The 24,727-nt window shown below is 54.4% G+C and overlaps 1 protein-coding gene across 2 annotated transcripts in view; it reads left to right on the top strand.

Moving 5' to 3' along the window:
• Positions 1 to 24,727, top strand: part of ZFYVE28 (zinc finger FYVE-type containing 28) — a 112,291-nt gene that overhangs the window by 74,347 nt on the left and 13,217 nt on the right. For both annotated transcript variants that reach the window (XM_039232154.1, XM_039232155.1), the window contains 2 exons: positions 4,151 to 4,252; positions 10,515 to 11,813. In XM_039232154.1, the coding sequence (XP_039088085.1) occupies positions 4,151 to 4,252; positions 10,515 to 11,813 (1,401 nt within the window). The remainder of the gene's footprint in view (positions 1 to 4,150; positions 4,253 to 10,514; positions 11,814 to 24,727) is intronic.

Here is a 24,727-nt window from a genome sequence, read left to right as displayed (position 1 = left end):
TGTGGCAGCAGAGCTTATGTGGAATTTTGTCGCATTGACCTGACAGGGCACAATATGTGTTTACAAAGATTTTTACTGAACTTTATTTTTGCTCAGGAAAATTTGAGGGCGTAGATATGTAGAATTAAGTGAGTGTTTAAAAACTATACTCCAGCCATTTAGGTAACATTGGGGAAAAATCCAAAAAGCCATGGAAAAACATCCCCAGTGTGTGTGGACAAAAATTGTGCCAAATAGTATGTCTCTACTTAGCAAGATAGGTATAACTTTTGTAAACAGAAATTAATGCAATAGATGTTAATTTTTTTACTGTGGTAAAATATACATAATGTAAAATTTACCACTTTAACCATTTATTTTAATGTTTATTTATTTTAAGAGAGAGAGCAAGTGAGAGAGAGAGCACATGCACACATGCACAAGCTGGGGAGGGGCAGAGAGAGAGAGAGAATCCCAAGCAGGCTTCCGCATTGTCAGCACAGAGCCGGACGTGGGGCTCAAGCCCCCAAACTGTGAGATCCTGACCTCAGCCAAAGTCAAGAATCAGATGCTTAACCGACTGAGCCCCCAGGGACCTCCCCACTCTAACACTCAGTGGCACTAAGTATGTTCACATTGTCATACCGTCATCACCTCCATCTCCAGAACTTTCCCATCTTCCTCAACTGAAACACTGTTTCCATTAAACACTAGCTCCCCAGCCACACCCCAGCCCCTGGTCACCTCTACCCTACTTTCTTTCTCTGTGAATTTGACTGTTCTAAGGACTTCATATCAGTGGAATCATGCGATATTTTCCTTTTGTGTCTGGCTTATTTCTCTTAACATAATGTTTTCATGGTTCATCCATGTGGCAAGTAGGAACTTCAAGCCTTTTTAAGACTAAATAATATTTCATTGTATGTAATTAAATAGTATTTTAAAGAAGAGATGTCCAGGTGTCCAGTACCAAGGAATAAATTTAACCAAGGAAGTGGAAAACATGTACATTGAAAACTACAAAACATTTGTGAAAAAAATTAAAGATGTAATTAAATGAAAAGATAGCCCATGTTCATGGATTGAGTACTTCCTATAGTTAAGAGTATGGCAGTACTCTCCGAAGCTATATATAGATTCAATACATTTCCTATAAAGACTATATATATTGGCTTTTGTTTTTTGGTGGAAATAGAAAAGAACCTCAAATTCATATGGAATCACAGTGGGTCTTGAATAGTCCAAGCAGTACTGAAAAAGAAAAACAAGGTCAAAGAGCTCATATGTCTTGACTTCAGAACTTACTACAAAGTTATGTTAATTGAAAGTGTGGTACTGTCATAAGGCTAGACCAATGGAATACAATCAAGACAACAGAATAACCCAAATATCTATAGCCAATTGCTTTTTGACAAAGGTGCCAAGACCATTCAGTGAGGAAGGAACACTTAGTCTCTTCAACAAATGACGCTGGGACAACTGGATAGCCACACACAGAAGAGCAAAGTTGGACCCTGTGATGATTAACTTTATGTGTCAACTTGCCGAGGCCACAGTAACTAGGTATTTGGTCAAATACCAGTTTGGATGTTGCTAGAAGGTATTTTAAAGATGAGATTAACAAATCAGTGGATCTAGAGTAATGTAGTTTACCTTCATAATGTGGGTGGGCCTCATCCAATCAGTTGAGGGCCATAAGAGAAAACAGACCAAGTTCCCCAAGTAAGAGGGAATTCTACCTCAGACCATGTTCAAAATCAAACTTCAGCATCAAGTCTTCCCTGAGTCTCTAGGTCTCTAGCCTGCCTGCCCAATCCACAGATTTTGGACGTGGCCACCATCCACAATTGTGTGAACCAGTTACTTAAAATAATTCTCTCCAAAAAAAAAAAAAAAAAAAAGCCCGCCACCAAATTCTCCCTCCGTGTACACACACACACACACACACACACACACACACACCCTACTGGGTCTGTTTCTCTGGAGAACTCTAATACGGGAGATAAATCTTCACATTTCCTGATTTGGTGATGGATTCTTAGATTTGACACAAAAAGCAGAAGTGACCAATGAAAAGAGTAGTAAGTTGATCTCCCTCAAAGTTAAAGCCTTTTGTGCACCAGAGGACGTTATGAAGACAGGGAAAGGTGGCCTGAAGAATGGCGTGGAGCCCAGTGGTCCTCTTACGCTGGGTGTCCTCCCCGTGCTCACCTGGGCCAGCCCCCGGCGAGTGCTCAGGCCCCTCCCCTCCGCCTCTGCCAGGCTCAGCTGTGGGGGCTGCCCTGCCCCTCGGCGGCTGGCGCACGAGCACGGGCCTGCGTGGGCGGTGATGGCACAGCACCCGGAACCTCCTAAGTAACACGCATGTTTCTGAGGCTCCAGACCAGGCACAGTCAGCGCCGGGGAACGGTTCCTATGGCACTGATGGGGCAGCCAGGGTCCTCGCCCGAACCCCGGAGGGGTGTCAGAGTCCCTCCCCGCCCCCTTCCCTGCTTTCTGAAAGACAAGACGGCCAGGAAGCCTGGACAGGGATTCACCAAACCCCCCCTTCTGCCCCTTTCCACTGCCTTTGTGCTGAGACCACCTAGCACATGTGGGGACCATGTCCCCTGAACAGTGTCAGCTCATGTAAGACCCATAGAATAGAACGGAAGGAAAGGAAGCCTGGCCGGGGCTCCTCTGCTGTCTGCCCTCCTGGCAGCCCTGACCCTCCTGCTGCCCTGGGAAGCACAGCTTGTGTTTTCCTGCGGCTTTTGGATCTTTCTTTTCAAGGGAAAAATAGTCCACTAAGTTTTATCAGTCTTTTCAAGGGAAAAATAGTCCACTAAGTTTTATCAGTCTTTCTCACCGAATTGGCCCCATTCCTGAGCTAATGAGGACTCTGTTGGGTGGTGATGACCTGGCCCCATGCAGCGATGAGATTCTGTTCATTTGCAGAGACAGGCCGACAGTTGTCTGTCTGTGCAGACAGATCCACCAGACCCGCACCTGTGTGTGACGAGGAAGCAAGGGGCAGCCGCTGGGGCTGTGGGCGCTTGTTCCCTGGCACCTCCGTGTGCCAAGGCCTGAGCTGGCTGGGCCCGGGAGCCCCAAGAAGAGGCACCGAGAGGAGGGTCCTCCGGACATGGGTCTGCTGTTGGACGAGGGCGACGGGCATGCTCGGAGCCGGGCAGGACAGCGCAGCGTCTGGCAAGATAGATGCGGTGCCGCCTGTGGAAAGGGGGCCGCCTGGAGGGGCATCTGAGCAGAGTCAGATGGCGAACGGGCCACTGATGGGGGGAGAGGGTCCGCCTGCCTGGGGGTGACGGGGGGCTGTCTCTGGTCTTGATGGGCGACGGCGTGAACCAGACCTCAGAGGGAAAGGTGGGCTTGGGGACAGCCGGGGTGTAGCTGGGAGGAGCCATGAAGCGCACAGCTCACTGTGGGGGTGGGGGGCCCACAGGGTTCGGGACGGGCAGGGCAGATAGGGGCCGGGACTGGACTGTGACAACGGGTGTGGGTCTGGGAGGCTGGAGAGGCTGTGGTCAGTGAGTCAGGGCAGGCCCTGGACTCCGGAGTGGAGCCCAGATGGGGGACAGTGAGGTCAGAGTCTGGGAGTCCCGTGGGAGGCTGGGTGGGCAGCCTGGAGGCCACACTTGTGAGATGTCTCACCTCCTTTGTGCCAAGGGTTCCTGAGATGTGCATCCTGCCCCGTCTCCGGGCCCCTGAAGGGAGCCGGGCCCTGAGGCTCAGGGGTCTGCGTGCTCTGGCCCGGGGCCGTGGGCGAGTGGCAGACTGCCCTTTCCCCACGTGGGACCACAGTCTCTCTTCCAGCTTGTGCGTCACGTTCAGACTGGATGGTTTATCTGTGAGTCTCATAAGCCTCTGCATTTGTGTTAAATTTAAACACAAATCCAGTGTTTCCATTTTCAAGGAGGTAGTTTTAGTAATGCGTCTTGACGCTGATTTGTGTGATTGCAGCAGTGGTGGGAACAGATACGGTTTTATGATTATTTTATGATGCCTCGAATGAACATCAGCTAATCAACTTCAGAAGATGATAAAGTCTGAGCAATTTTCAGTGCTTTTTCCCAAACATATTTAAGAGTAAGTCTCCAGAGAGGCGTGTGTGGGCTCGGAGCCCCGGCTGTGGTCCAGGCTCACCCCACGCTGGCTTTTGTCTCCAACGCAGTGGCCTGGTGGTCTACGCGGACGGACCCCTGAACCTGGACCGCAAGGCAGAAGACATGTCTGAGCTGTTCCGGCCCTTCCACGCGCTGCTGCGGAAAATAAGGTGGGGGGGTGCTTCGGGAGGCTGGGAGGGGCAGCGGGGGAGGGGCCCAGGTTAGCCGGAGTGTCCTTTCCACGGGGGAGGGCGGGGCTGCTCCACTCAGATGCCCGGGAGCCTTGGTCTTTGTCTCAAGCTGTTGGTTCACGGTGTTTGGGGCCCCCTTGCCCCTTGCAGAACCCGCACCGTCCTCTCCCCACACAGCCGGGCTCTTTGTTCTCAGCCAGTAAGACTGGGGCCTTCAGTAGAAACCGCCCATAACGTGCCCGCGGCCGCCCTGGCTCAGGGCTCGGCGCTGGGCCCTGCGAGGTGAGCAGCCAGTGCCCCTCCCGTCCTGTGGCTTGTCCGGCCCCCCAGGCAACAGGCCCCGGTGGCATTGGTGTCCTCCGCCCCATGTGTACTGTCCTCTGGGCTCGGTGGCGCCTGGTGTGGGTGCCTGTTCTCTGCTCCAAGGGGCTCCCCTTAGCCTTCAGCAGCAACAGGCCTCAAACCAGCCCCCTCCGTCTTGGGTGGCCCCCCAAACCCATCCTGGGGTGGCCCCTCTGAGCTCAAGTGCCCAGCAGTGGCCTCCTTGAGGGATGGCTGTGGACACGTGTCCTCTGATCCCCTCGCTAGGGATCAGATCCCCTGTGGTCTTGGACTCTGAGGTCTTTCTTACTGAGGTCTCACGGCTCCAGTCCCTGGAAGCTCCCTTCCGTGCCTTTGGTGGAGCCGATGACCCCGTGGGCTCTGACAGCAGCCCTCCTGGGTCCGGAAGGACGGCTTAGCCCAGGACGGCCTGGGGCTGGCTTTCCTTTACTGGTGCCAGTTCTTGCAGACAGTGCTTCAAGCTGCCCTTTGCCCCTCGAGGAGCCAAAGTGCTGTGAATCCGGTTGGGGGAGGGTGACCCAGCAGGGTGGCCCTTGGAGAGCCATTGGCCCTTGGCGGGGAGGTGGTGAAGCTCAGCCTGGAACTGGGTGCTCGTGCTCGGTCCAGACTGGCTCACCTGATAGATGGCTGCTGCCGCCTCCCTTGTGCCCAGGCGCAGCCTTGAGCGTTCTGGACAGAATGTGACCCTGGACCTAGAGGCCGTGGCGCTGCCCTCCCTGGGTGTCTGACTGGGAGAGGAGACACAGAAGGAGGAGAGGTGATGGACAATGCCGAGGCCGGGAAAGGAAGCGCAGGGTGCTCAGAGAGGACTGGGGGCCTTGGGGGGAAGGGCCGGTGTGTGGAGATGGGGGAGGCGTTGGGTACGGGGCTGTCTGGAGCACCGGAAACATGTGCAGCATCCTCAGAATTCTAATGCACGCAGTTGGAATCAGAAGGAAGGAACAGGAGCACCTGGCTGGCTCCCTCAGGGGGCACGTGACTCTTGATCTCAGGGTTGGGAGTAAAGATTACTTAAAAAAAAATCTTTATTTATACATCGGGTATAAAGATTACTTAAAAAAATATGTAAAAAAAAAAGAAGGAAAGAATAGAGGAAATGAGCAGAAACAATATTCAAAGGAAAAAAATGGCCAAGAATTTTCCCAAACTGAAGAGAAATCTCAGCCCACACACTCAGGAGGCTCAAGAAATCTACAAGGAAGATAAGTACAAAACATACTTCGGTGTATCATAGTAAAATTGTTGAAAACAAAGAAAAAGTCTTAAACACAGCCAGAGAAAGGACATATTTCTTGGAAAATAATGTAAGATTGACAGCTGTCTCCTAAAAACCAAACAAACAACAGGAGCCTGAAGGTGATGAAATGACATGTATTAAAAGTGCTGAAAGAAACTAGCTCCCAGCCAGGATTTTATATCCAGCAGAAGTATCCTTCCACAGTAGAGGTGAAACGGGGAGTTACTCAAAACAGAGTCTTGCAGAAATGTATGGGCAGCCTGCCCGCAGAGAAGAGTTAATTGGAGTTCCTCAGGCAAAGGAGAACTCTCAGATGGCCGTGTGGAAATGCAAGAGATGGAAGAACTCCGTGTGAATTGATAAAAATCAGTGTGGATGTATGAGACAATCATTGTAATGTCGTATGGATTTCAAGCTATACATAGCATAACCAACATTTGAAAAATCAACATTTTGCTACATTAATTTTTAAAAGAGGATGAAAAGCAGAATCATTTTGAAAGTTACAGAATAAGAATTTGAAAAATTCAATACCTATTTTATTTCGAAAACATCTCTTAGCAAATGAGGAATAAATGGGGACTTCCTTAATCTGATAAGGGAGAGAGAGATGCGTACACATGCATAGGAAGTTGAATCCTTATGTGACACCATATACACAAATTAACTCTCAATGGATCCAGGACATAACTGCAAGACCTGAAGCAATAAAACTGTTAAAAGACCACACTGGACAAATGTCCTATCACGTGGCATTTGGAAATGATTTCTTAGATAGGACACCAAAGACATAAGCAACAAAGAAAAAATAGATTGGACTTGAAAAGTTTAAAATTTTGTGCATTGTAAGATACTCTCAACAGAATAAAAAGGTAACCCACAGGCTGGAGAAAATATTATCATATCTTGTATTTGATAAGGGATCAATACACAGAATATATAGAGAACTCCTAAAACCCACAGCAAAAACCAAACAGCTTAATTCAAAAGGGCAAGGGATTTAATTAGACATTTCTCCAAAGAAGATTTATGAATGGCCAACGAGCACATGAATAGATGCTCAGCATCATTCATTGTCAGAGACCTGCAAATCAAAACCACGACGAATACTACCCAGTATACTGGTTGCCCTCAAAACAAACAACAACAAAACAAAATAAACAACAACAACAACAAAATAATAACAAAACAAAAATGATGAGAATGTGGAAAAATTAGAACCCTGTGTGCTGTTGGTGGGAATATAAAATGGTACAGGTGCCGTGAAAAACAGTGTGGAGTTTCCTCGAAAAATGAAAAATAGAGTTATCCTATGATCCAGCAATTCCACATCTGGTATGCACCCAAAAGAATTGAAAGTAGTGTCTTGAAGACATATTTGTACACCTGTGTTCCAGAGGCATCATTCACAATAGCTAAGAAGTGGGAGCCACCTAGGTGTCCACTGATGGATGAGTGGATAAGCAAAATGTAGTTCATCCACACAATGGAATATCATTCAGCCTTCAAAAGGAAGGAAATCCTGAAATCTGCCAAAACACAGATGAACACAGAAATCATGCTTGCTGAAATAAGCCAGTCAAAAAAGAAAAATAAGCCGTGTATGATTCCAATTATATGAGGAACCTAGACTAGTCAGAATCATAGGAACGGAGAGTAGAATGGTTAGCGCCGGGGACCAGGGGAGGGGAGCCTGTGGTTAGGGTTTCAGGGGGGAGGAGTCTCAGTTTACAAGATGAGTGAGTTCTAGGGGTGGATGGCAGTGATGTTTGCACTCTGATGTGAATGTATTCAGTACCGTTGAATTGTCATGTCACTTAAAAATGGTTATGATGATAAATGTCACGTTATATGTATTTGATCACAATAAAAATTTAAATATTACCTACAATAACATCACTAAATATCAGCTAGTTAATCGTAAGACTGAAGTTGTCTAAGTCCTTCATCGAAAGTTAATGAAATGTTACTGCCATAAAACATTAAAGATGTAAATAGAGACTATTCTGTGTTCAAGAATGGAAAACTTAACACTGAGAAGATATCCCGTTATTCTCAAATGAATTCAGTGCAGTCTCGATCAAAATCTCTGGAGGTTTTTGTCTCTTCTTTTTTGGCAGAAATGGACAAACTAACTGTAAAATTCATGTAGAAATGCAGTGTACCTAGAGTAGCCAAAAAGAAGATGTCTGGAGAAAAAGAACATTATTCATCTCTTCTACCCCTGCTGGGCTTTGGGTTGTTTCCACAAGTAATGCTGGTGTGACCATGCTTGTGAACACGTGTGCATTTCTGCTGGCGTGCTTCGTGATAAAGGACAAGGCTGGAGCACTCCCTGGCACCGCGCCCTGGTGAAGCACGCGGAGGAGCGGCTTCTGAGCCCATCAACAGAATGGAGCCTAGAAACAGATGGACACACACAGGCCTCCTGGATTTATGACAAAGGAGACATTGCCAAACCGTGGGGAACGGTTGCTTTTTTCCATATGGGCTGAGTCAGCAGATGTCCACATGAGGGAAATCGTCTGGATCCTTAGCACAGCCATCTACTCCAGCACAGAATCAACTCCAGGTAGATGGGGGATGCACGCGTGGAAGGGATAGCAGTGAAGGTCGCAGAGGGAAAGAGGAGGAACATCCTTGGAGTGGGCAGATTTCTTAAACAGGACAGAAGAGCACTAAACATAAAGGAAAATGTGATTCATTGACTTTTACTGAAATTAAAAACTTTAGTTCATCAGAGGGTACCATTAAGAGTGAAAAGGAAAGTCCCAGAGCTGGAGAATATATTCGACAAAGAACTCAAATCCAAAACATGTAAAGAACCCCTGTCGATCAGTAAGAACGAGACAGCTAACCCAACTAAAACCGGGCAGAAGACCTGAAAGCATTCACAGAGGGCACATCTAAGGGCCGACGAGCACGGACGCCGGTGTGTGCTTCATTAGTCAGCAGGCTGAGCACTTTACAGTGAAAAATGCCAGGAGTGCCTGGTGGTGCCAGCAAGCAGGCCTGACAGTGGCATGGGGGCTGTCCAGGGTGCACCCCCCACTCCGTGTGCACCCGCAGGATGCGCGCCTGTTTCCCGGCCACGGCCCCGTGTGCACCCGCAGGATGCGCGCCTGTGTTCCCCAGAGAGGCTCTCCGAGAGGGCGAGTCGAGGCAGCCAGAGCCCGCCGGGAGTGGAAGAGCTTCCCAGGTGAAAGGCGGTGTCTCCAGCCGGGAAGCCTACATACCATGAGACCCGACCATCGACAACACCGAACCTCACCAAGTAGGGGTGTCAGATCCAGTGAGACAAAACCAGCAGAACCCTCAATGAATTTGAATTTCAGATAAACAGTGAACAAACAGTGCAAGAATGTCCCATATGCTCCCTATTTGAGACATACTTATCCGAAAAGATATTCATATGTTTAGGACGTATTTGTTGTTTATCTGAAATTCCAATTTAACTGGGCATCCTGCGCCTGTGCTGGTGGCCCTCCTCAAATACGATGCTGCTGAGGGAAGCCCGCCTCTCGGGAGCGGACGACGCAAACCCATTTACGTGGGGAGTGAAAACAGTCAAGGCCACGTCAGTCTTCAGAAGTCAGGGTGGTGGCGATGGCAAGGGGTGACTGGAAGGGCACATGGGGGCCTGCGAGCCTGTTTGTGTTCCGTCGTTCGTCCGGATGCTGCGTGGGCAGTGACACGGGGTCACAGCTGTGCGGTTCTGGGAAATACACTTTTCTGCGTGTTTCCGTGACAGACAGGAAGGTGTGTCCTGGGCTCAGACCTGCACTGGCAGAGAGCAAGGCGCATCCACATAGACCTGCCCTAGACTCACCCCAGCGCCACTACATTAACCCCCCTTCAGGTGTCTGGTTCAGTGCCCCTTCCACCAGGAAGCCTCCCTAGATTAAGCCTAGTGCCCTGCTGTCCCTTGTGCCAGTAGGCATTTTCCTTTGTTGTAGTTGTTAGTGTAAGTCAGCCATCACTCCCAGAAATCTGTCCCTTACCTGCCTCTTCCGGCGTAGCCCCAAGGGCAGAGACCTGCCTGGGCTCTTCCTGCGTCTCCCCGGGCCCACACAGAGACCACAGTCAAGAACATGTGGTGCGGGGCGCCTGGGGGCTCAGTCCGTTAAGCGTCCGACTTCGGCTCAGGTCGTGATCTCACAGTCCGTGGGTTCGAGCCCCGCGTCGGGCTCTGCGCTGACAGCTCAGAGCCTGGAGCTGCTTCGGATTCTGTGTCTCCCTCTCTCTCTGACCCTCCCCTGCTCACACTGCCTCTCTCTCTCAGAAATAAATAAAACATTAAAATAAATTAAAAAAAAATAACATGTGCTGAATGAAAGTCTATCTCCCAGAAGGTTTTCTTAATGCGATCATCGCATCCCCAAGAACCAGGGTCTTCTTGCTTTCAGTCTCACTTCTAGGAAGGAATCCGTCCCAGGCTCCACGCGGACAGCCCTTGTCCAGACCCGCGGCCCGGGGCGGCCCCCGCACGGCTGCGCCTCATCCGGTAGCGGGGCAGGTGTGCGCCACGCGCGTTTCATTGCAAGGCTTTGGCAGCTGCTTCTCTGCTGACGCGGGCATCGAGGATGCCGTGTCCGCTCTCGGCCGGGGGGCTGGTGTGGCCTTTGGGAGCCTCACCCGTGGTTCTTGTCTTGACCCGTGTAGGGATTTGCTGCAGACCCTGACGGAGGAGGAGCTTCACACGCTGGAACGGAACCTCTGCATTTCCCAGGACGCGGAGCTCCCTATCCGGGCAGACGCCCAGGTGCCCCCAGCCCTGGCGCCCACCTTCCCCTCACCCCTCCCCGCCGAGGAGATGCTCTCGGCCAAGGCCAGACGCCAGGAGGGGGAGCTGGCCTGCTCCATGCAGTATGATGACCAGGAGCTAGAGCAGCTCAACCGCATGGTGCACAGGGCCGGGGACGAGATGTCGTCCCTCCTCTCCCCGCCCAGCGCCTGCCCGTCCCCCGCACACAGGCCAGCGGCAGAGGGCAGCCCCCGAGGGGAGGCCTCCCCAGGCGGCGCACGGCTGCAGCCCGGCAACGACGAGGAGGAAGGGAGGGTGTTCTTCATGGATGACGTGGAGGGGGCCGCAGAGGCCCCGCGCAGCCCGGCTGGGTGGGCGGGCAGCGCCAGTGCTGACCCCCAGGAGAGAGGACGGGGCAGGGGACGCGGAGAGGCAGAGGTGGGCAGGCCCGCCGAGGCGGAGGAGGGGGACCTGAGCAATAACAACAACGTCCAGGACGACAAGATGTGGGCGGTGGGCCCCAACTCCTGCAGCTGCCTGGACTCGCAGCCGCACCTGGACGGCTGGGAGGCGGGTGTGGACGCGGCGGGCACGGCGGAGATGATCGCCCACCGGACGGGGGGCATGAAGCTCTCTGCCACCGTCATCTTCAATCCCAAGTCGACCCCGGCTGTGGGCGCGGCCGACACCGCCCCGGAAGCCTCTGGAGACGGCATCTCCCTGGCGGAGCCTGCGGCCGAGGGGACAGACGGTGGCTCCCACAAACTCAGTGCCGCGGCCACCAGCCGCCTCCTGAACTCCTGCGTGTGCTGCGGGGGCTGTGGGGGCGGCAGGGAGGACGCCGCTGCCCCGAGCCTGCCAGACAAGTGTGGCCCGGGAGGCGTCATCAGCGCCTCCTACGTCGGCTCGGCCAAGGCCAGCGCCAAGGGCCCTGCCGAGACACGGGAGGGGGCCCGGCCTGTGCCAGAGGCGCTGCCCACGGACGCCCCCTGCCCCCTGCCCTCAGAGGACGCCCCTACTTCCAACAAGTGCCTGACACACCCCTCAGGTCCTCGGGTGGACGCAGCAGACGGGTCACCTGGAGCGGGCGGTGCCGCCAGTCTGGAAAGGGAGCCTGAGGCTGGCCCGCGGGACGCCGGGCAGCCCTCGACGGCCAGGGTGGAAAGTCAGCCGGGAGAGGTGGCCCAGCAGGGGGCTCAGCGCCCGTCGGGCTCCAGGTAAGCGCCGTCTCTGGCCGCAGCTGGGTTCCTCCGTGCAGCAGCGGGTTCGCGGAGCCCTGCCTGGCTTCGCTCCGCCTTCTCAGGTGTGCCGGGGCAGGCGGGAGGTGGCCGGGGTCGGACGCCAATGTGGCAGGCAGTTAAGCAGCTTAGAGGGGCCGCCCGGCCTGGTGGGCCGCTGACCACCCTGTTCCTGACGTGGCAGGCACCGTCGGGTGATGTGGGCACAGGACCAAGCCCTCAGCCCACCCCCTTGCACCATCGTGGCCCCTCCTGGCCCTGGGGGATCCACTCTGGGGACAGCTGGGCAGTGGCCGCCTCTGCGCATGCTTTCCATCTCTCTGCTCACTATCGTGGCCTTGGGAGTGGAGCCCCCGGGGCCACGGTGGGATCCTGGGGACACTCTGGGCACATGCTCAGGCAGTGCCTCTAGGGCTCTGTTCCCCTCTCCCCTGCCGTCCCCAGGGGTCCCCCTGTGCTGTCCCCCAGAGGCAGGGGACCTGGAGAGGCGGGCCCCATGGGGGTCTGCGGGACCCTGACGCCTGCCTCTTTCGACTCCAGGCCGCTGTCCCTTCCCTCGCCCCCCACAGCCTGGAGTTACCGGAACAGATTCAGTGAGCATTGCCCCCGCGCCCGCCATGTGCCTGCTGCGTCCTCAGCATCAGGAGGGCTGGTGCCGGGTTCACACACGGCCCTTGTGTGGTCACCACCGTGGCCGGGGCCCTGCCTGCTTTGGGTGTGTCTGCCCGGCGGCGTCTGCAGCCCCTGCCATCCCGCCCCCAGCCCCCAGCGGCCGCTCATTTACTTCGTGTCTCCATGATGTGCCTCTTCTGGGCAGTTTAGATAAGCAGAATCGCACGACACGCGAGCCCGTCTCCTTCACTGAGCGCGATGCTTTCCAGGCCCGTCGATGTCGTAGCAAACGCAGCGCCGCCTTCCTTTCTGTGGCTGAGCAGCCGCATTCCGCCGTTGTTCCGTCGACGGGCGTGTGCGTGGGTGGTCTGCTGCCGTGGATGGTCCTGCTCTGCACAGTCACGAACACGCTTCGGTGCGGTCAGAGGTTTTCGTTTCTCGCGGGTGTATCGGCAGGAGCAGATTCGCAGCACCATCTGCTAACTCTGGTCAGCTTTTGAGGAGCTCTCGGCTGTGTTCCGGAGTGTCTGCAGCGCCCGCCGACCTTGTGTACGTCCTCACCTGCGCTCAGGTCACCTGAGGGTCTTTCAACGGTGCGTTTGTCCTTAGGGCGCACAGTGTGGACTGCTTCCAGCTCCCTCAAGAACGAGACCGTTCCTCTGTCTGAGCCGGTGCCCCCAGCGTGACTCACAGCAGGTTGTTTTATTTCAGTCAACGTGAGATGTATGGAGATTGTCATTTGCATTTCATTTTATAGTCACATGAGATGTTTGCATGGCTCCCAGTCAGATCTGTGAAGTAAGAGATACCCAGAGGAGTCTCTCTCCGTCTTCTTCTTCCCAAAGGTAACAGTTTTATTTATTTTTTTATTTTTTGTGATCTACCTTTCAGTTTAAAAAATACGCACAAAGATGGACACGCACATCCCCCCCCCTTCTTGGGCCGCGGGCCTCATCCAGCAAGCGGTGCCCTCCGCCTTGCCGTCCTGGCCGGCTAGCCTGGAGGCCTGTCCATCGTGATTTCTGGAGATGTGCCCTCTCTCCCTCCAGCCGTGTGGCCCCCCGTGTGGCTGAGCCAGCGTGGCCTCAGTCCCGTCCTGTTGCTGGCCTTGGGGCTGAGCCAGGCCCTGCTGTCACAGACGGTGCGAACATCTCCTCCTAATTTTGAGATGCAAGGCCCCCTTCGTCAGCCATGTCCCGAGGAGTGAGTTATTGTCACAACCCTCTGGGTGGCTTTCTTCCTCAGGGCCCCCGACCCTGCAGCATAGAGCTGATCGGTAAGCGGATGACTTTTGTTGCGAGGATGATAGGAGATCATCGGGAATTCTTCGACAGGATATGTGAATTTTTCAGCTCTTGACCTGCCCCCCTTTCTGAGTCCGGACGGTGGACGCCTGCTGTGTCTCTGGATTTCCTGCCGTGTCCATGGTGGACACGGCTCAGTTGCCTCACAGACAGCTTCCCGGGCCTCGCTCAGTGTAGCACAAACGCTGAGGCTGAGCTAAGGAAAGGAAGGGAAAGAGAAGCCCCACAGTGGCCTTGAGAGACAGGCCTGTCTTGCAGGGAAGCCTTTCCAGAAGGTGTAGAGGGTCTGAGGAGGCGAGAATGTGGCAGGTGGCAGGGTGACCCTGACAGCCCTGCGTCTGGGCCAGGACGCTGGACAGCGATGCCCCCTTCCCTGTCCCCCCCACCCCGCAGAGGGGGATCCACCAGCAGCGCTCACCGGGAGCTGACCTCATGGAGCGCGCTAAGCACTGATACAGAGGTGACTACCCCTCCCCTTCTGCAGGTGGAGAGGCTGGAGTTTGCCTCGGCTCCCAGTGCCTGGAAGGCGCGGGGGGCCTGCAGCCTCCTGGCGCCCGCTGCCCCGCTGCCACCTGACCCGCAGGTGACGGGCCGCTGGAGGAGTGAGCAGCAGGCGCGGGGCTTCACTCACGGGTTCCCGGTCCCTCGTGGGAGTCACGCAGGTGCAGCCTCACGCCTCTGTGAGCCACACAGGGGTGGCCCAGGCACACGGAGCTGTGACGGAGTGTGCGCTGGCCCCGAGGACACCTGGAGCGGATTTTCCTGGTCACGCAGAAGACAGGTGAAAGGGCAGGGCACTGAGGTCTCAGCCAGAGAAGCCCCTCAGAGTGTGGCATCTCCCCACGCCCTACATTCAGCCCCCTGCACCACAGCCCGTTCACCAGCGCTGTTGCCAGGATGATGGGACATGGCCCCCAGCAGAATCCTGGGCGGAATGTTCCAGAACCATGGGCCCTTCAGCTCTTTTCTTTTTACTGGCTTCTCTCCTACCTTTTCAGGGAAAGTTAGGAGTTTTTTAAAGGAAAAGTTAGCATTTTTTAAAGCTTGTTGTTCCTTGTCTAGACTCACCTCACTGTTCCAGAACCTTCCATGCTCTTGAAGCCTGAATAAGTCACTTGTCTGCAACATGGAAGTTCAGCCTGACTCAAATCTGTTTTTGTCCTTCCTGTGGACATCGACTACAGTATTTCCATCCTGCTGCCTTCTCTAAAAAATAACACGGGCTCTCTTTTTTCTTATTATAAACGTGGTCCTGTTCATTGTAGAAACTTTGAAAACATAAGGAAGAAAAACAGAGGGAAACAAAAATAATCCAAATCCCATCGGCAGTTTTATTTTTCTCACTAAATATTATCTTATGATCGTTTCTCTGTAAAGTTCTTGAAAAACACTATTTCCATTGAATTTTACAGTATCCGAAGGACATATCTAATTTATTTTATATTTTCCCACTTGCGTATATTTTTTCTGTGTTAAATTAGCCTTGTGGTCATGCTCTCTTATGGCTCTGCATCTGCCTCTTGGAATTTTTTTTTCATGTTTGTTTATTTATTTTGAAAGAGGGAGAGAGAGAAAGAAAGAGAGAGGGAACCCCAAGCAGGCTCCACACTGTAAGCACAGGGCCCAACGCGGGGCTCAAACTCACACTGTGAGATCCTGACCTGAGCCGAGATCAGGAGTCAGAGGCTTATCCGACTGAGCCCCCAGGAGCCCCAGTTGGATTATTTCCTGAGAATCAACTGTTAGTAGAGTCAGCACAGCAAAGGTATAAAGCCTTGGAGGGCTTAGCACTGCTTATGTCAGGTCGCCAACCAGAAATCGCCGCTGTCCCGCCTCCGCGGCGTCCAGTTTTCCCACTCTGTGTCTCTGGAACTTGCTTTTCTCTGGTGGCCGGTACTCTGCACTTCTGCCTGTTTCATGGTTCCTCTGTGCACGAGGTGACCATTCGCATCTCTTGCTTATTTTCCAATTGGGTTTTCGTGTCTTTTTTACGGACTTGAAAACATTCCTTCTGTCCGGTGCGTCTGCTGTGGATAGATTTACCCGACATGCTACTTGCCCTTTGATTTTATTTGCTGATGGCATCCATTTTGTTTTGTAATGATATTTATAAAAATTCTAGAGACAACTTTTGGTCCTCACGTTTGTTGTTTGCTTCCCCTCTGGTTGACTGTGCACCTGCTGTCGCTCCTCACCCCCCGGTCAGGGGCACTCTCCTCACGTCCTGCGGGTGTCCTGCGGTACTCTCTTCTTTCACCGTCTGCTCTGAGCCCAGTCTCCGAGGTCTGCGTTGTTCTTCCTTCTGAGACTGTCTCTAACCATCAGAGGGAGCGTGACTGTCAGGCTGGGGGCAGTCCTGACGCACAGGCAGGCTCAGGGGGGCCTCAGAGACCGTCGTTGCCTGTCCCGCCCTGCAGGGCTGCTCTGCGTCATTCAGTTCTTCAGGTGCGTTGTGAGTCCCCTCCCCTCTGCCCCCCGCCCCCCAGCCTCTCCCTCGTGCACCTGGTCGGCCTCCCTGGCTGTCATCTTGGGTACAATGATAAGAATCTGGAAGGCTGTCCTTGGCATAGGCTTCTGAGCCGCTGCTCTAAACAGACGACGTGTGCTCTGGCCAGACGCTCCTTCCCTGCAGAGGGGAATCGCTGCCACACCTCAGCTGTTTGGGGAGCGGCACTGGAGCCTGGGCTCCCCCGCACCTGCAAATGCCGTGTGGGAGTGGGTCCCGGGGAGGGGGGACCTGTCGGCTGGATGCTTCATCTTGACCTCCTCGAGTCTTGGTTTTGTCATCTGCAAAATGGACTAACAATACTCCCCGGCTCAGACGGCGTCTGGAGGAGGAGCCAAGAGGCCACGGAACATTGTTCCTTCGTGTTTGTCCACATCTTACTCATCACTGTCACTTGTCTTCGTCACTCGCTGTTGTTTGACACTGTTCCTCACCCACCGCTACTCACCGCCATGACACAGGACTGGTATTCACTGTTCCTTGCCACGTCTCTATTGCCAGTCTTGACTTTACCTCCCCATCACATCACTGGATTTCACTGTTTCCGGGTCTGATTTCCACTCTGCACTGGTGGCGTGACCTCCGGGCAGGGTAATCCCAGGCACCACGGGGGACTCTGTCCCGTGCTGACAGACTCTGGAAGAGGCCGGCCTCCACCATCACCTCGCCACTGAACTTGAGTCTTGCCTGCCTGGCTCCTTTTCCAGCAGACGCCTTGCCTTCCTCTGTGCTGTGGCCCTGTCGTGAGTCCACCTGAGCTTCTCTGCCCTTTGCCAGGATCGGGACGCAGGCTTGGAGGCATCGGGGCCCTGGGGATGCCTGTGGCTGCAGAGAGGAGGCTGGCTCCAGCTCCCCACTGGGGCCCCGTGTCCCTCTTCCCCATACGGAAGGGACTGTTTGAGATGCCTGTGGACCTCGGCCCCACCTCAGTGCCCAGCCCAGGGGCTGCACAGGGTGAGCCTCCCCCAGAGCCCCTGGTGAGTGGTGAGTCCTCCGTCACGTGGAGACCTTCCCCAGCGGCGTGGGGCTGGCTTTTGTGATGTGCTGTGTGCAGGCATCCCCGAATCGGCTTTCCCTCCGGCAGATGGAGTCAGGCTGGCCGCTCCTGGCCTGCGATCAGCCCCTCGCCTGGGTGGGGCCTTGTCAGTGTCCAGGGGCTACTGCTGTCTTGTGTCCTCCTCGGCTTGGAAGCGTGTGTTTCCCTCTCCCGTGTAGGATCAACAGCCTCGGATTCTGGTGCAGGCAGTCAGGGTGGTTGGGGGGCTCCGGGGAACCAGCCCTGAGCCAGCACCTTCAAAGGTAAGGGGATGCCACTCAAGGCGTGGGGGCAGTGAGGACTGTGCGCTGCCTGGGCTGACCGGCCACTCGGGGACCTGAGACTTGGAGGAGCCGTTTCCTGGCTGTCCCCCCCCTCCATTGCTGGGCTCTCTGGGGGGCTCAGCAGAAGAGCAGCTTTGGAATGGGGCGACAGGGCGAGGCTGGGCCTGACCCTAACCCCTCTCTGGCAGCTGTGGGACCCCAGGCAGTAGCGCCTGCACCAGGGGCCTTGTTTTGTCCCCATCGGGACACACACATCACTGCTGGTTCTGCCAGGGCCATTCTAGGCTGGACACTGGGCGCGGGCCTCGCTGCTCCCGCCATCCGTCCCTGGGGCCGGTGTCCCCCGCAAAGAGCACAGAGGCCTCCCGCCAAGTGCTGTCCTTGGAAGGAAAAACAAGAATGATTGAGTGGTTTAAAAATAGAGAAGGACTTGGAATTAATTAGACTCTCAAAAAACAGATTAGGCGTAATGACTGTCATCAAGTCAATTGTTACGTGATGGTGCCGCTCCGCGGACACGGGGGCGGGACGGGAGCCCAGCACTGGCATGAGGTCAGACGACAGGTCAGGGCTGGGTTCTCCCCGTACAACCTGCAGCAAGCAGGTGACTAAGGCCCAAGCCACTAGAGGCCTGGAGGGCTGGAGGGCGGAGCCCCCACACAGGAGGCTCTCGGCTGGGGGTGTCCTGGGAGGGGGTGCCTTTCTCATTGATGGGCCTCACCCGGTCAGAGTCTGAAAACAAACACAGCAGGGGTGGAGGCGGAGAGCACCGCCCGCGTCAGCACCCCGGACAGCTCCGTCCTGGCCTCCACCCCCTGCTGACCCCACCCAGCAGGGCCTTACAGCTCCCCTCATTCCAGCCAGCTTCTCCCTGTAGCCTGGCTGCCTCCCTGCACTCCAGCGTCTCACACCCTCCCACCCCGCGGCTCCCTCCACCTTCACCACCGTCCGTGGCACCACGGGGTCCCGCCCCCTCTCTTCCTCGCCCTCCCCACAATGTCTGGCCAGTCAGTCGGTGCCAGGAAGAAGATAACATCGATGCATAAGGTGGAGAGTGATGGGTGGGCTCTGGGGCAGCGCCAGCAGTCAGAGCAATCCAGGCAGGCCTCCTGGGGTGGTGACATCCTCTGAAACCTGAATGGAAGGCGAGGAGGGAGGAGGTGTGTCCCAGGCAGCAGGTCCAGCAAAGGCCAAGGTGTGGTCAGGCTTTTTAACTCCAGCTGTTCTGGTGGCCTGAGGCGGTATCCTGACGGAGGCTTCCATCTGCATTTCTGCGGGGAAGGCTGATGTCTTCTGTGCTCCAGTGCCGTCAGGGTCCGCTGGGGAAGCCTCTACTGTATTCAAATCCGTTGCTGTTTCTTTCAGTTGGGTGGTTTCCTTATTGAGTTTTGTGAGTTCTTCATTCATTCAGGGGCCCTTTGTCAGAAATACAATTTGCAAATATTTTCTCCCAGCCTGTGGCTTATCTTCTCGTTCTGAGCATCTTTTGAAGAGCAGAAGTTCTTGTTTCAGTGAAGTCCTGTTTATCAACTTCTTTCTTTCCTGGATTGTAGTTTTGGTATCATATCTAAGGGTTGTTTTTATAACCCCAAATCACAAAGGTTTTTCTTCTGTTCTAGAAGTTTTGTATTTTTGGTTTTTACATTTAGGTCTATGATGATCAATCTGGGGTTAACTTTGTATATGGTGTGAGGTATGGATCAAAATTTTATTGTGTTTTGTGTGAGGAATACCAATTACTCCAGCACCACTTGTTGAAAAAGAACATCCACTGAATTGCCTTTGCGCCTTCATCAAAAACCAGTCAAGTGTATACGTGTGGGTTTGTGTCTGGACTCAGTACTCTGTTTAATTGATCATCTATATTGATACCAATATCACATATGGGCAGCTAGTGTTTAAACATTTTTTTTGTTTAATGTTTGTTTAATCTTTAATGTTCGTTTTTTGTTTAATCTTGAGAGAAAGACACGGACGTAGCATGAGTGGGGGAGGGGCAGAGAGAGAGGGAGACACAGAATCTGAAAAGGCCCCAGGCTCTGAGCTGTCAGCACAGAGCCCGACGCGGGGCTCGAACCCACGAACTGTGAGATCATGACCTGAGCCGAAGTCGGACGCTTAACCGACTGAGCCACCGAGCTGCCCCTAAATGTAGCTTAAAGTCAGGCAGTATAAGTCTACAAACTCCTTCTTTTTCAAAGTTGTCTTGGTTATTCTAGGTCCTCTATATTTCATATGAATTTTAGAACCAGGTTGTCAATTTATTATGAAACAAAAACAAAAACAAATGCCTGCTAGGATTTTGACGGGAATTTTGTTGAATCTGTAGATCAACTTGGGAAGAATTAACCCCTTAATAAGATCAAGTCTTCCAGTTCATGAACACAGTGTATCTCTCCATTTATTTAGGCTTTTAATTCTCTCAGCAAAGTTTCATAGTTTTTATTGTAGAAGTCTTGCAATTTTTTGTCAAATCAGAATTATCCCTAAGAATTTTATATTTTTGATGATATTATAAAATTGTTTTATGATTTCAATTTTCAATTGCTCATTGCTAATATAGGGAGATGTAGTTGAGTTTTATATATTGATCTTGTCTCTGCAAATTTACTTTATTAATTATAGTAGTTCTTATGAAGATTCATCAGATTTCCTGCAGATGATGATGTCATCTGTGAAAAAAAGCCAGTTGTATGTTTCCTGTTCAATTGGATGTTGTTTACTTCTTTTTCTTGCATTTTTGCCCTGGTGAGGACCTCTGGTATAATGTTGAGTAGATTTGACACAGGATATTTTTGCCTTGTTCCAGATCTCAGAGGGAAAGCATTTAGTATCTGTTGTTGCTGCAGGATTTTCGTAGGCGGCCTTTGTCAGGTCCAGGAAGTTCTCTTTTATCCCCAGTTTGCTGAGAGTTTTTATCAAGAAAAGATGGATTTTCTGAAATGCTTCTTCTGTATCTTTTGGGAAGATCATAAGTCTTTATTTTTTTAGTCTATTAATGTGATAAGTTACACTAATTTTCAGATGTTAAGTTAATCTCACATTTCTGGGATGAACTTTACTTGGCCATTAGGTATTATACTTTTTATGTATTGCTGGTTTTGATTTGCTAAAATTTTATTGAGAATTTTGCATCTGAATGTGAGGAATGCTGGGCAATAGATTTCTATTCTCATAATGTCCTTTTCGGAAATGGGTATCAGGGCAAAGCTGAGGTCCTAGGATGAGTTGGGGAGCACTCCCACTTATTCTGTTTTCTGGAAGCGTTTGTGTGGAGCAGGTGTTCTTTCTGCCTTAGAGACTGGTTGGAGTTCACCAGTGAAGCTGTCTGGGCCTAGAGTTCATGGGAAGGTTTTTACAGCTTCAGTTTTTTTTACTAGATGTAGGTTTGCTCAGTTACCCCTTTCTTACTCTGCGTGGAGGAGTTTACTTGCTTTGCCCTCAGTCCCTACTCCAGCCTCCTGATGTCCCCTCAGATAGGCCGATACCAGATAGCTGGGTGACGGTCCCCTGCTTGGAAGTCCCCGGGCACCCTACCCTCCTGCCCCCCCCCCCCCCACCGGCTCCTTGCACCCTCCTAGCGTCAGCTTTCCAGATGTTCTCTGCACTCTCGTGCATCTGGTCCTTGTTTGCTCCTTGGGTCACTGTCCCCTCCGTCTCTGCCGTGACATCCCTTCCATCCCGGCAGAGTCACCGTGTGCCTTTGATGGAACCCGTGGGGAACTTTGCCCCGTGCCCTCGCTGAGCCCCGCGGCTACACTTCATCGTCGTCCCTGCTTCACAGATTGGAAGCAGGAGCTCAGAGCCCCTCTCATCTGTCTGAGTCCAGTTTGGGGGCCACCACAGGACCCCTGGGACCATCCCCAGCGCCCCGCCTTAAGTCTCATGTCTCCTGATCCGTCATGCCAGCCCCCACACCATGTCCCTTAGGCTGGAGGGTACGACTTAGGGTGCTTGGTGGGGGAAACATCCTTGCCCTGGCTCAAGTGAAAATGAGGGGCCACCAAGGGTTGGAAGGCAGCTGGTCTTGGCAGGATGCCCTGGGATTTGGAGGCGGACCTCGGGGCTCACGCCCCGCCTCTCACATCCTGGACTCTCACATCTGCCCCTGCAGTGGACCCCCCCGGGCCGCCGACCCTCGGCTCAGGGCAGCCCTGCTTCCCAGGCAGCGTCCATGCCCGCATCCCAGCCAGTATGTGCAGAAGGGGGTGTTCGCAGCCTCGGGGGGCCGTGCTCCAGGGAAAGGGGACTGGCCTGCAGTACTGGACCTCGGGGCACAACCGTCCCATCTGCCCTCCCGGCAGCCCCTGGGCCTGTCTGTCTGCCCAACTGCCCGCTCCTTCCATATGTGGGGCCCCACAGGGCAGGGCGGGGGGCTCTGAGCAGGCGTGCAGTGTGCTTGGTAAGCACTGACCCCTCCTCCTCGGGATGCGGGATGGGGGGCGCGGGTGTGAGCATGTTGCACCTGTATCGAGAGGTAATCACGTAAGGATCAGGCTCCCATAACCCAACCGTGGGACCTTCTCCAGAGCTGGGCTCTGCCGTGTCTCCAGAGGAGCGGGACCGCAGAGGGAGCAGCGTGTGCACCTGACCCCAGGGTGGCGAGAGCCCAGGCAGCGCCCAGGTGAGGGCAGCGAGCCCAGAGGGAGGGGAGAGGTGACTGGCAGGAGCTGTGGGCCTCAGCACTGCTCCGGGGCCCTGCCCGGCTCCGGTTCTGGAAGGTGTCTCCTGGGGGCCGTCAGTGACAGGGCCGTAGTCTCACGAGTGGACAAGACTGGACAGGGTGGGTGTGCCAGGGTCTGGGGACACATGGGACCCGCCGTGGCAGCCGCGGGATGAATGGAGGGTCTCCATGGCAACGTGGGAGGCCCCAGGGCATCAGGCCCTCCTCAGCCCTGGAGGAGGACCTGCACCGTTTTTTACGGACCCTCCTTGGGTACCAGCAGGCTCGGGGGCGTTCCAGGTGCGATGGACCTGAGAACCGCCAGGCTTTCCCTCTGAGCCCCAGTGGGGAGCGGCCTGTGTGGCCTTCCTGTGGCCTGTGTCTGGGGGAGAACTCTGACCAGCCCAGGTGCACCCTGCTGGCCACGGCCACCCCGTCTGTCTGTTATCGGACAGGGATGGCTCGGCGAGGACCGTGGGCACCGAGCAGGGCATCTGCTGTCTGTCCTCCCTGCCTGGGGAGGCCATGGGTCCCCAGAACTTCCTAAGCTTTGGGGGCCTCTGCAGAGCATCCTTTGGTGACGAGGGGGCTCGCTGGGGCTTCCTGGCTGGCCCCGAGTGTTGTAGGGACAGCTGTGACCCCGTGTTCCTTCTGGATGAACATCACCCACCGGGCTGACCTCACGGTATTTGCAGGGTGTCTGGGAGCCTGGCACACGGCCCAGGTGGCCTGTCTGCTGCTGTGCAGTGGGACTCTGCTGGGGACGATATGCCCGCAAACAGTGTGGGGCAGACCCTTGGCCATTGCCGGGCCAGGCCCTGCTTGATGCGCTCCTCTGCCTCAGCCTCCAGAGGGCCGACCTCTTTGACAGTGGCAGAGTGGGAGCCTGGCCTCGGCCTCACGGCGCCCCTGCCTTTGGGGAGGCTGTGCATTTGCCCCGTGTTACAGGCCCAGGGCCACACAGCACAGGGGGACTCACACGTCCCCTGGCCCCACCCTCCACTGTATACGGCTGAGGTCCTGCTTCAGAGGACCCTGCACGGGTAGCATTGTTTTCCCAGTTTACAGATGAGTAAACTGAGGCTCTGGGAGGTCACCTTCCCCTGCCCAGACGGCAGAGGGGATGATGCCAGAAGCCTCCAGTCTGTGCTGTCTGATTTCCAGGGACTCCCAGCCCGGCCCTGGGACCGTCTGCCATGGCAGGCCTCCCCCTGGAGCAGTGGCCATGTGCAGGGTCCCCTTGGGGGTCTCCTCCTTGTCACCACCCCAGAGCCCCTCAAGGGCAGGTGCTGCTGGTCCACTGTGGCCCTAGGACCCAACCCAGGGCCTCATGACCCCAACTCCAACCTTACCTGACTTCACAGACTAGGGCCTGATCCTGTCAGGGCTGAGTCACCCACCAGTCTCTCTGCTGGTTTTCCTGGGAGGTAGAGACCCCTGCCCGGTGAGCAGGGCTGGAGTGGGAGAGAGCCAGGCCTTTCTCAGATGCGGGAACCCATCGGCAACTCTGCAGGGACGTGGCCCTGAGGCCAGAGTCCGCCAGAAAATGCCCCTCACGGGGACGGACCGAGCCCTGGGGAAGTGTGGACCCGAGGAGCAGCCGCAGCAGGAAGGTGGTGGGAAGATGGGGAGGCAGAGGGGCCAAGAAGGTCCTGTCTCCACAGAGTTCACAGCAGCAGAACTGGATCAGGACTCTGCAGGCAGCACAGGCCAAACAGGGCTGCCCGAGGTTGGGGGGTGTCCGGGGGTGCTGTGGGCCCCAGGTGTGGGGAGGCTGGGGGTCTCCATGGATTTATAGACCACACCTCTTCTCATGCCATGCCACCTCTTCCGGGAAGCCCTCCCTGCTGTATGGTGACTGTCCCTAGCTGACACAGGTATCATGCTTCTGCCTCGCAGATGGGAGCCCTGAGGCAGGACCGCCATGCCTGACGGGCCTGGGCAAGGCAGGAGTCTTGACTCGCTGGAGTAGGAAGGGGAGAGGGTCACAGACATAAAGGTCCTAACCATTGGCTCATCGCTGGTAGAGGAACACCAGTGGTAAAGCTCCTTCATTAGAGGAAGTGGAAAAACAAGCTACTTTTCAGTATATTGTTTACGTTTGTTATTGGACCAAATGGCCAGTTTTTACCATCCCTCAGTGATGGCCCCGGGATCCCGCGGGGGCCTGTGACTCTGGAGTGGGAACAGGCCGCTGCTTCTCCGGAGCCAGCGAGGGCAGAGCTCTCGGGTGGGAGAACGGAGGGGTGGACGGCGCCCGGAGCGCCCGCGGGACCCCACAGCTCACGGATCTGTGTACAGCGCGGTTTGTTCAAACGTCGTTTGTTACTTAGGCTGCAAGTCACTGCCTTGTTTCTGGGAGGTCCTGCGGCTTCCGCAGCCTGTATCTGAGGCCCCGCGGGGCCTCTCCACGCCTCGTCCCTGCCCCTGCTCACTATTCCCGTTTACAGAAGAGAACGGTGCGGTGCAGGGACAGAGCGATTTGCCC

Source organism: Hyaena hyaena, unplaced genomic scaffold (assembly GCF_003009895.1).
Source record: "Hyaena hyaena isolate Hyena2069 unplaced genomic scaffold, ASM300989v1 scaffold_63, whole genome shotgun sequence".
Taxonomy (NCBI): Eukaryota; Metazoa; Chordata; class Mammalia; order Carnivora; family Hyaenidae; genus Hyaena; species Hyaena hyaena.
Note: the sequence above shows the minus strand (reverse complement) of the source record. Positions and strands in the feature narration are given on the sequence as shown.